At 38.3% G+C, this 12,334-nt stretch overlaps 2 protein-coding genes across 2 annotated transcripts; one reads left to right on the forward strand and one right to left on the reverse strand.

Annotated features, from left to right (window-relative positions):
- The first annotated feature begins 74 nt into the window (after positions 1–74).
- On the forward strand, positions 75–1,262 carry LOC130471917 (uncharacterized). Its single transcript, XM_056842276.1, has one exon. It carries the CDS (start codon positions 75–77, stop codon positions 1,260–1,262), a length of 1,188 nt encoding a protein of 395 aa, XP_056698254.1.
- A 6,793-nt stretch (positions 1,263–8,055) lies between these two features.
- On the reverse strand, positions 8,056–9,012 carry LOC110779776 (uncharacterized). The gene has a single exon (XM_021984260.2). It carries the CDS (start codon positions 9,010–9,012, stop codon positions 8,056–8,058), a length of 957 nt encoding a protein of 318 aa, XP_021839952.1.
- Between the last annotated feature and the right edge of the window lie 3,322 nt (positions 9,013–12,334).

Consider the following 12,334-nt stretch of genomic DNA (forward strand, 5'->3'; position numbering starts at 1 on the left):
TATAATCAATGCAAATCTAACAATAGCAATATTTAGTGGGTCAATTAACTTAGGATATCGATCGAAGAACAACAATGTCTAACAAGAAGGTGAAGAAGTATGAGGAAGATCCAATCCCCATCGAAATCAAAGCTAAAATAATTGAGCCTTTCGACCAATACTTAGACATTCTTCGCCTTCGAGCTGTGTCTACTTCCTTCCGATCTCTTATCCCCCTTCCTTCTAAACCTTATTCCGGGGACGTCTTTTTAGACGTCCCTCCCTTATTCTTTGATGATTCCAATTCCGATTCCGGTTCCGATTCCGATTCCGATTCTTATTCTTATACTTCACAACTCAACCGTAAGATTCTGTATCTTATAACTAACCATAACAATAACAATAAGTATATAATCCACGTTAAACAAACTGCTAATACTAGCCGTTTTAAAACACTTCCTCTCTTCGAGTTTGACGACGGCGGAAAGGTATCGAAGATCAACCTCTTAGACCATAAGGTGATGGAGATTTTTAGATTCTATGATTTCGGTTATAAAACTAGTGGTTTAAATTTCAAAAGAATGGTGTCGAATTTACATCCTACTACGTCTAAACTCATATTTTTAGGTCTATTTAATGGGAAGTTATTTTGGTGGAGATATGTGGGTGACAATTGGAACCCTATATCAATTTCCTTGCCAAGGAAATCTAATTCAACAACCTTATTTGTTGATGTTATTAATTACAAGGGTCAATTTTTAGCTCTTAATTGCGACAAAAGACTTATTAAGATCATAATAAGAATAACCTCATTGGAGAAATCTCAAGGTGTTGTTTTTCATCAAGAGATTGTGTCAGAACAATCTCGTTATAATGAAGCCTATATGAAATCTCACTTAGTCGAGTGCGATGGAGACTTGTATTTGGTTATGGTTTATGCAAAAAAGGAGAGAAAATTGAGTTGTTATAATAATGGGGAAGTTGAAGAGCCAAAAGATGTTGGTAATAAGTTGAAGGTTTTCCAATTGGATCAAAAAGAGGGAAACTATTATTGGAGAAAGGTTAATAAGTTGGGTGGTAAAGTGTTTTTCTTGTGGGAGAGAGCAAGTTTTGCAATCTCGGAAAAAGATGTTGGATCATCTAAAGGGGATTTGATATTCTGGAATCGTAATCGCTATAATTTGGAGGATAACACTTTTCAAAGATTTGAACAAAAGTATCATGGGAGAAAAAGAAATAAATCCAAGGTACGTGGAGGTAATTTGTTTACTTGGCCAATGTAAAATTCAGTTGCTTATCAGGTATGTATATCGATAAAATAATTGTGTTGCAGATTACATATACTACGTAACATCCATTGATCATCCCATTACGAGCTACCAAGATATATATTACGTGTAAATTCATTTTTCTTTTTTTACTGACAATAAATTTTGTTATTTTATTTCTTTACATAAATTAGGACATAATCTTGACATAATGTTTTTTTAAGTCCTAATTTCCTTGGGCTTTTTCTTTTAAAAAAATGAAAAAATAAGTTGCTAGATCGAATTTCATTTTTAATACAAGTACGTAATATATAGTAGTACATTTCTTTTATTGGTGATACTACGTACATTGTTATGCCATTAGTACCTATGTTGTAGTTCATAGAACGTGTTGTTCTGTGTCACTTACTTACTTCAAAATGTTCTTCGATATGCACATACTAATACGAAATAACTCGGAGTAGTCCTAAGTCATTATATAATTTGTGCTGCTAGTTTGGTTGATATCATAAATGAAAAAAATGCATCACTAGCATGTATATTAAGTAGTTAAAATTTAACACTTGAACAACGAACAGTATTCTTTAAAAAAAAGAAAAAAAGAAGAACATTTCGTTAAAATATGCACTAGCCGGGAATCGAACCCTGTATTATGTATGATATGAATAATCGTCTATGATATATTGATATGATTATTGATTAAATGTGGTTTAATGTGTATTTCGACTTTTACAAATGGTGCATTGCCTGGCATAAATATGTTACAACTTACAACCCCTGTTATTTTTTACTTATTTTTTTACTTTTATTTATTAAAGTATTGATTTTTTTTCCACGTTTGACCGAATATAGCGCAATTTGGATTATACACCAGGGTGCACAGTGCTCATTGTGCACCCTTTGAACATTTATTGAAAATCTAATGAACATTAAGAATGATTTCAATGTACATGTACTAGTGAAATATTTAAACTATATGTTCTATGAATTTGAACAATATGTTCATTGGCTATATGTTCTTTGGGTATAAACAATATGTTCTCTGCATTTGAACTATATGTTCATTTAAGAGTTAAGATAAAAAAAATGGGGTCTCACCTTTGCAATTTTTCACCGTTAAGGACCCGTATCTTTTCTTTTCACCGTTAAGGACCCGTTAAGTATATCCCGGCCTAAATTAATAATAAATCTGAAAGTTTAATCCCCATGGTTAAAAGGTTAGTCCCTTACACGTGTAAACATATTATTTGTGGTGCAATAAACAATAAGCCAATTAATTATTGACACGTGTCACAACAAAAGGGTGAATTAAATATTTTCCTTTATGATGTAAATTAAAAATTCAATTAGAAAATATAATATAATAATATATTTTAGTGTAACTTTTTTTTTTTAATTAATGGAGTAATATTATTTGCTAAAATTCTAATAATATATTTTTGCGTACTCTGTATTTTGATTATTGCTATACTCCTTAATTGTTGTTGGATTTATATTCCTATAACAAACCATGTATACATTGGATAACATTCGTGGCTTTACATAGAGTGTACTAGTGTATCAACTTACGTGGCTTTATATCAACAATACGGTAATTATTCACTTGGTCATCCATGGATATATATTATATCAACAAGTTTTTTGTATCTGATTAAGTTAGCCTTGCTTTTTGGTAATGCCGAATTGACATTTGTATGAAAAGCCTCGAGTTATTTATCAATTCGTAGTCTTAACTTCCATACCAACGGGTGGATGATCATTCTTCTTATGTCATCACTTATAAATCAAAGAGAAGCTGCATGCTACTAGTATCAACTATAAGTTGTTCTGCTTCAATATGTGTTTTACATTTTCATTGTTACGGCTAATTTTTTAGGGTGCAAATGGAAAAACATGACAGAAAAGAGAAAATTAAATTACAAATATTCTTTTTAAAATAAAAAAAAAAATCATACGGCGTATAAGAATTATGTGAATATACTTCTTTTAAAAATTCCTATAGAAAATATACATATTTTTCAGAAATAAGTTACATATTGTAATTTACAACTTATGATATTAAAGATTTCCTCCCTGTTTTTTTTTTATTAATTCTAATAATATTGTATATGTTTTTTTTTTGATTCAAATGTGGATAATAATAAATCCCAAAGGAAGAAAACAAAAGGAAAGCTAAGCTACGAACATTGAAATAACCTACTATGGAGGAATGAGGCGAGGAAAAGCCACACCCCTAATATCCTCTACTAAAATCTTATTCAAACAGCAAGGAACAAAAGTTAAAATCTGAAGAGTGGCGTTTTGGAGAACGTCTTGGTTGGCTAACCAATCCGCTGCCCGGTTGCCTTCGCGGTACACATGAGTGACTTGTATGGTCCATTCAGGCCTGTCTAATAGCTTAAAGCATTGGTTTAGTAAGTGAGTGCACTCACCCCTTCCACTGTCTCTGCTTTTTAGAATTTGTACACACGCTAGGTTATCCATTTGAACGACAAGCTTGGGGATTAGCAGGTCTCTCGCTAATTCTAGTCCTCTTAGCAGTGCTTTGACCTCAGCCATAAACGATGAGCATTGTCCAAAGTTGGCCGTGAGTGCAGAGATGAAGGTGCCTTGTTGATCGCGTATTATTGCTCCTCCCCCTGCAGGTCCAGGGGATCCCTTAGCTGCCCCATCAACGTTGAGTGCGTACCAGTCATTGTCGGGGTGCTGCCATTGAATGAGTTTTTCAATTCTGCTAGTTGGACTTTGGTTCTTCTCATCCCCTTCTATGCTGCGTCTCATCTCATCATACCGTATCCTTAGGAAAGCTCCAAAGTCTGGTGGATTTTCATGGTTGCGGCCAAACACAACATTGTTTCTCCACCTCCATATCCACCAAATAGTGATGCAAAAGTAAGTCGCCCAACAAGGCATTCCATCCTCATCTTGGTGCTGAATGTTGTTTGTTATCCACTGTTTCAAGGGGTCAGTGTAGAATCTAGGCTTATCAGCAGGCCCACCAAGTCGGTTCCAAACAACCTTGGCCAGGGGGCAGTCTCTTAGTATATGCAATGTTGATTCCTCTTGTGCACCACAGATGTAGCATTTGGGATCCTCGGTCATGTGCCTTTTAAATCGATTTGAGTTACCCATTACCCTGTCATGGCATACGATCCACAGGAAGGCACGGTTCCGTTGTTGCACAGGGGCATTCCATATCAGGTTCCAACATTCATCATCTATAAAGTCAGCTTCATTGCGCATCAAACTGATAGCTGATTTTATCGAGAATTTACCTTTGTTCCCAAACTGCCAATACAACAGGTCTGCGAGTTCTGGATCTTCTTTCAGCTCATATGGTTCAATCAGTATTAAGTGATCTGCGTGGAGATATTGTGCAAAGGTTTCCCATTTCCAGCCTTGATTCTCATCCCACATCTCACTCACCGTAGCACCAGCCAGCTCTTCTGGAATTGGTTGTGTGACCATCTCACTAAATGGCTTAGGAGATGCCCAGCTGTGATCCCAGAATAGGGTGCGCATACCATTACCTACTGTTGTCCGTGTGCCTTCGCATAATACTTTTGCATTTTTTGTGATACCAGACCATACATTGGACATCCCAGGCTTTGGCTTGAACATGTCGACGTCACAACGCCCCTTACAATACTTGTGCCTTAGAACTCTTGACCATAAGGCGTTCGGTTCTGTGAGGAGTCTCCACCCAAGTTTAGTTAAGAAGGTCGCATTTGATTGTCTAGAAGATGGGATTGCAATGCCTCCTTGAGCTATTGGCTTTTGTAGAGTTTCCCACGAGATGAGATGCGTACCACGTTTCTCCTCATTACCTCCCCAAATAAATCTTCTTGTCTTCTTATCAATGTCATCACAAACGGTTTTCGGAATCTTTGCCGTTTGCATTGAGTAAGTGGACATGGTGGTTAGCGTTGATTTTGCTAACGTAATTCTGCCTGCGAGGGACAAATATTTGGCTTTCCACCCTGAAAGTCTGCGATCGATCTTCTCGCACAAGTGGTTGAAGGTGCTTTTTGTGACCCTGCTTGTAAGAGTTGGCATACCAAGATATGTGCCTAAGTCTGCAGTGGCAGCCATCCCTAGAGAGTTACAGATATCCTCTCGAGTAGTTGCAGAAGTGTTATTCGAAAAATACACTGAAGATTTGGCGAGACTGACTTTTTGTCCAGACGCATTGCAGAATCTGTCGAGACAGCTTTTAATAGTCTCAGCTTGTTCGATATTTGCTTCTGCGAATAATATTATGTCGTCCGCAAAGAACAAATTCGACAATAAGGGGCCATCTCGGCTAGCTCGAATTGGAGCCCACTTTTTGTCAATTATAGCCTCTTCGATTGTTTGGTAGAGTCTTTCCATACACATTACAAAAATATAAGGAGAAAGTGGGTCACCTTGCCTGATTCCTCGACTTGGTTTGAATGCTTGTGTTTGTTCTCCATTCCACAAGACACGGAGTGATGCCGATGTAATGCATTCCATGATCACATTGATAATGAGATAGGGTAGATTCATTTGAAGGAGTGTGTCACGGATGAAAGACCAACGAAGGCGATCGTAGGCTTTTTCGAAGTCAATCTTGATTGCCATATAACCTTTGGCCCCCTGCTTTTTACGCATTGTGTGGATCACCTCTTGCACTATGACAATATTATCTGATATTTGTCTCCCTGGGACAAAGCTTGCCTGTGTATTTGATATCAGAATTGGCAGAACGGGCTTTAGTCGATTAACTATGACTTTCGTGATTATTTTGTAAGCAACATTACACAGCCCGATTGGCCGGAATTGTGAGGCTAATTCCGGGTGATCGATTTTTGGCAGGAGTACAATATGGGTCTCGTTTAGCTTCTCTGGCATGCATGCCTTTTCCTTGTAGTACATCGAGGACCATCTTGTGCACATTGGGTGCTAATAAATCCCAGTTCTTTTGGAAGAAAAGGGCTTGAAAGCCATCCGGGCCGGGTGCCTTTAGGGAGCCCATTTGATGTATTCCCATATCAATCTCAACGTGGTTGAACGGCCTGTTGATGGCATCCCAGTCTCGACGTGACAGTTCGGGGAAAACATCAGATGGGATGTCAAACGAGAGGTGATCAGGATTTTCTTCAGCGAAAAGTTTGGAAAAATAATTCACAATGTGCCCTTGGACCGCTTGTGGATCATAGAGCCATTCACCATTATCATCCTTTATAGCTGTGATTTTATTTTTCCACCTTCGAATAATGGTACTCAATTGGAAGAATGTGGTGTTACGATCTCCGTCTTTTAACCACTCCACCCTTGACTTTTGGTACCATAATGTTTCCTCTTCCTCCAAAACCTCATCAAGTTCTTTTCTTAACCGGGATTCGAACTTAATGAGACCTCGATTGGGCTGATTAATTAGAGCCTTTTGAACTCCAGCGATCCGTGCTAGAAGACTTCGTTTTTTGTGGAAAATATTGCCAAAAATTTCCTTATTCCACTTCTGAAGGTCCTCTGAGAGCTTTGCTAGAGCAGGGATAAGTTTTTCTTCTCGATGCCACTTATCCTGTACAAAGTCATGAAAGGATTCATGTCGAAGCCATGCCGCTTGGAATCGAAAAGGACGGTTGATATGGTGTAGTGGCATAAAGCCATTGGGGGAGATGAGAAGAGGGCAGTGGTCTGAGTGTACTGCCGGCAAGTGTTTGACTTTAGCTGCCTCGAATCTAAGGCCCCACTCGCTATTGCATAGTGCTCGATCGAGCCGCCCACTCCTCCTGGTCTCGGGGGTTAAACCCCTTGCCCAAGTATGTGCCGCACCTGAGAATTCGATTTCCATGAGTTGCATGTCATCCACCCACTCATTGAACAACACGGATCTTCTTGTAGTCTCATGGCATGAGGTGTTGCGTTCTGAGGGAAAGCGGGTATCGTTAAAATCCCCGGCGATCAGCCATGGTTTATTATGGGTTCTAGAAAATTCTTGAAGTTCTGCCCACAACTCTTTTCTCTTTGTAGGGTCGGGGCTTGCATAAACCGCTGTGAAATACCATGGTGTTGCACCCACTCGAGTGATGTCCATGGTTATGTGTTGATTGTGCTTCAAAATAGGTTCAACTGTTACAAGTTCTGGCTTCCAGTATATCCAGATACCGCCACTGAACCCCATGGCATCAACCCTCGTATGGCCCATATAGCCTAAGATTGTAGCAATCTTTTGGGCCTGAGTTCCTGCCATGTGGGTTTCCACCAAAGCAATAACATTAGGCTTGTGTTCACGGACTACTTCCTTGAGAGCTGACACAAAATTGCGATTTCCAGCGCCTTGTACATTCCATACCATGCAGGAGATTGGTAAGTTATCAGGAGCAAGGTTAGGTAATCTATCCACCATTAAATCAGGTAAGGAGGGGAGGGTTGTCAAATAAGCTTGACTGATTAATCGCATTAAGCGTTGGACTTCATTCGGAAGTTCCGGTGGCTCCGACGGTTGTTCCAACCATGAGTCGATGCGAACTTCCAGGACATGGGTCAGGAGGTTTTTTGTTGCTAGGTATGGAACCTCCATCGTTTGCCCCACACATAATGTCTTCTCTGGTGGGATTGACAAGGGGATCACATTGTGTGGGGGTGGGAACATGGTTGGTCTCGATGGGCTGACTTATGAAGGTCTTGTTGTTTGTGGCTTTTGGGATAGCTTCTTCACTCGGGACTTGTGTGTTGGATTGGGCGTTGGCTTGGAACACTATATATGCATTTTCTTTGCCTTGTTCTGGAACTTTTGGGGTTGACAGTGGTTGCCTAGCTTGAGTATTAGGGTCAATCTCAACTAAAGTACGAGGGGATTCTTTGATGAAATTTTCTGCTTTTCTTGATAAACCCTCAAGGTAGTTTTAGTAACAATGGGTCTCCTTAGCTGTTGCGGATTCTTCCCTAAATTAAAGGAGGGAATCTTTTGATTCTGAGATGGTGAAGTTTGAGAGTCCTTGCCTAAGTCAACAGTGGGGATCGTAGAATCATCACCTTCCATAATCATATCGCCAATCTCGGCGTGATTTGTGGTGTTGGTTTGATTTTGATCTCTTGGTGGTATATCCACAATATCTTGATTCTCTAAAGCCGAGAATCTCGATCCACTTTCCAAAATATTTTCGGATTTTGCGTGGTGGTTCGAGAAGTTCGCATGTTCCTTCAATGTAGTCGTTTTCCCGGCTGTCTTTTCACCGCCACTGGGTGGCCGACCGGCAACTTGACCTGCCTTGTCTACTCTTGGATTTCTTTTGCGAATCGGCTTTTTGACTAGCATCCATGACCAGAAGTTTTCTTGTTCTTCTGGTTTCGATTTTGCTTGTTCATTCGTGTTGATCGAGGTCTGGGCAAGGTGGTCATTGATGTTATTGATTTCTTCATTAATACTTGGTGAATTTGAAGGGCATTTCTCATCGTTATGCCCTGCAACACCACATTTGTAGCAAACCAATCTAATGCCTTCATATTGTACTCTCCATACTTTCCCTTTCAACCAAAATTTTGAAAGAAGGGGTTTGGTGAGATCAATTTCAACACTCAGTCTCGTGAATTGACCTCGCACTGCTTGAGCCGTTGTTTTGTCCACTCGGAGTACCTTCCCAATTTTGGAACCAATTTTGCTAAGAAAATTAGTATCGAAATATTCAACAGCTAGATTTGGTATGCGAACCCAAGCGGTGAGAATTTTGATGGGGTTTTCATCAGGGACAAAGTTTGTTATCCACTTACGGATTGTGAGGTAGCAATAATCGATCATCCAAGGTCCTTGAGCGAGGACAAAGTTGTAGTCAGCCTCATTCGTGAAACGGGCGATGAAGTATCTACATCCAATCTTCTTCACGTTTTGCCTCCATCCTTGTTTCTCTCGTTGTTGTTACTCATTGCTACGTGCTTATGTTAAATCTCGCCTTTCGTCTACCATTATCGTATAGATGATCAGACTTATGTAGTATCAATACATTAATTGATTTTATATTCCTAGGTTTATCAACTACTCCCCAATTCGTGAAACATAGACATTCTTCGCCTTCGACCCATCTCTACCTTCTTCCGTTGTTCTCCTTCTATTTCCGTATCCCGACTTCTGCTTGGATGTCCCTCGTTCTAAATTTGATCAATATTTTCATCTACCACTCAACCGTAACATTCTGTATTCTATCAGTAACAATAATAATTATGTAATCTACGCTGTAGAAACCACTCAAGTATTGGAGATTTCCTAGGATACCAATTTAAGAAAATTGTTGTTTCTTCCTCGAATTTACCATCTACCCAACTCATATTTCTAGCTCTACATAAATATGGTCGTGGGCCGGCCCGGATCAAGCTTCAGACCGACCCCATGGGATGTGGGCCTAAACGGATTGGGCCCATATTGTATCGTGCCAGACCAGGCCTGGCAAAAAGTTCAAAACAAGGCCCAAACCCACAGGATTTCGTGTCGGGCCGTCGTGCCTAAGCCTAATTCTATTAAATTGAGTCGTGCCATATCTTGTCGTGCTTTTCCAAAAAAGTATGGCCTAGGTCCACGGCTCACGACTTCATGCTCGTGTCGGGCCGTGCTTTTTTCGTGCTTGTGCCGGGCTGGAACTCGGGCCAACCTACGACCATCTTTAGCTCTACATGATGCTGGGAATCTGTATTGGTGGAGAGATGGATGCATGAAATGGCGCCCAATCATAGTGAAAAATTAAAAAATTGTTGATATAATTCATTACAAGAATGATTTTTTCCATATAGATGATAAAGGAAGTCTTTTTAGGATAATGATCCAATTGAAGAAACTCGAGGAGTATTTTTGGTGTTAACACCCGATTTACCCTTATGGCTAATTCGGATTCGAGGCGAGTTCTGGGTGGATAGGTTTCAATCCCCTCCCAATTATTGTTGCGGAGGATTGAATACGGTTCCTCCCTACCAAGTTCAGCCCCAATCACCACTGAACCAACATGCATGGTAACTCGAGGAGAATATGAATGGTCGTTTGGTGCTTGTTGTACATGGAATACCGCCGGCTAATTCATTTGGCCGGGAACATTACTTGGTTGAGTGCGACGGAGATTTGTGTTTGGTTCGTTTTGAGATCGGGATAACATGGTTTAAGTGGATTAAGGGGGTTTCATGTTGGATCAAGAGGAAATTAGTGGAGCTAATTATTGGAGAAAAGTGAGTAACTTAGGGTACGTTCGGCACTAATTATTAATGGCTAGATAGGTATCCACGCATCTCTAGATGCATACTAGATGAAACGGGGACGTTTTAAATAAAATGGAACACTCGCGCTGCACATGTTTCGTACAAGCAAACAGTCCTCGCCATTTCTCTCTCCTCTAAACTCTCGCCATTTTCTCTCTCCTCTAAACCCTCGCCATTTTCTCTCTCGCTCCAGACTCCATTTTTTACTGGCGAAATCGCATCATTGAATGCCTCATCTCCTATTTCCAAAGGTGTTTCTAATTCTACAAAGGATTCTATGAAGCAGACGACTTCTACAATGCTCGGACTATTGCCGTCTGTTCGGAGCGATGTTCTGTTAGGGTTTCGAAGGTTCCTTTTCATCACCTCCTCGCCTCTTCCTGTATTTTCTCTTGCTCAACGATTTTTTAAAAATATTTTAATGTTTTGATTTTTGATTGTTGAATCGACTATTTCGGATTAGCAAATAGCATGTGTTGATTATTTAATCAGCGAAATTCGAATTGCTAGTTGTTGATTTGGACTTAGGAGTACATATTAAAAGCTGAAATTATCAGTTATATATGTTTTTTATCGTGGAATTGTGCATTTGGATAGATAATGATACTTTTTAAGATTATTTTGAGTAATTTTGTGACTTTTGTTGTGTATTTTGTTGGATTTCTGGATGTGGTGTATATCCAGTTTGATTTTTGTACAGAAATGCGAAGAGTCGAGTGTGTCTAGTCCTGTATTATGAGTGATTTTAAATGTTGAAATCGTTTTATGAGTAATTTAGAAGTTGTGTGTGAATTCAAATGTAGTTTAGTTTAGATGAAATTTAATAATGTTCAGATGTTATAAGCAGATGTTCATTATTCTTTACTTAATGATCTAAAGTGGTGTTGTATAAAATTTGACATGTTTAAATTGTAACTATAGATGTTCAAATCAATATTGCTGATGAAATTAATAATAATACTTTTGAGTGATGTTCAGTTTTTCAACTCTCTTATTCAACCTACGAAGAATCATGTCCAACTAAATTCAACTAATAAAACTATTATATTTTCAATACTTTTGTGTGATGTTCAGTTTCTCCACTTTTATGTTCAACTTATATAAAATGATGTTCAACTAACTTTAACTTAAAAAATTAATATATGTTCAATACTTTTGTATGATGTTCAGTTTTTCAAGTCTCATGTTCAACTTATAAAGAGTTATGTACAGAATCATGTTCAACTAAAAGGCAAGCAATAACAGTAATTAGCTGATGTTCATTATTCTTTACTAAAAGATCAAAAGAGGCATTGTCTAAATATTGTCATGTTCAGTTTATAATTTACCATATTCAATTTATAAAATATGATGTTCACAAATAAGAATACTTTTGTGTCATGTTCAGTTTCTCAAGTTTCATGTTCAACATATATAGAACCATATTCATCTTATAAAACTATATATGATATCTTCATAAATAAGAACACTTTTGTTTCATGTTCAGTTTCTCAATTCTTATGTTCAACTTATACAGAATAATGTTCATATATTTGCCACCTCCTTGTATATAAGACAACAGTTAATATATTTGCTTCTTAATCTTTTGGAATCGTTTCGTTGTTGCGAGCTTTTGGTTAGTTGATTGGAATGCGGAAAACTAATATTTTTTTTAAAAAAAAACTAAATACATGTTCAATACTTTTGTATGATTTTCAGTTTCTTACATATCATATTCAATTTATAAAGAATTATGTACACATTCATGTTCACTTTACTGAAAAATCAAAAGTAGCGATGTCTAAATATTGTCATGTTCAGTTTATAGTTCATAATGTTCAACTTCTAATATGATGTTCATTTAGTTTCTAAAGTCTCATGTTCAACTTATAAAGAATCATGTT

Source organism: Spinacia oleracea, chromosome 4 (assembly GCF_020520425.1).
Source record: "Spinacia oleracea cultivar Varoflay chromosome 4, BTI_SOV_V1, whole genome shotgun sequence".
In the NCBI taxonomy this organism is placed as follows: domain Eukaryota; kingdom Viridiplantae; phylum Streptophyta; class Magnoliopsida; order Caryophyllales; family Amaranthaceae; genus Spinacia; species Spinacia oleracea.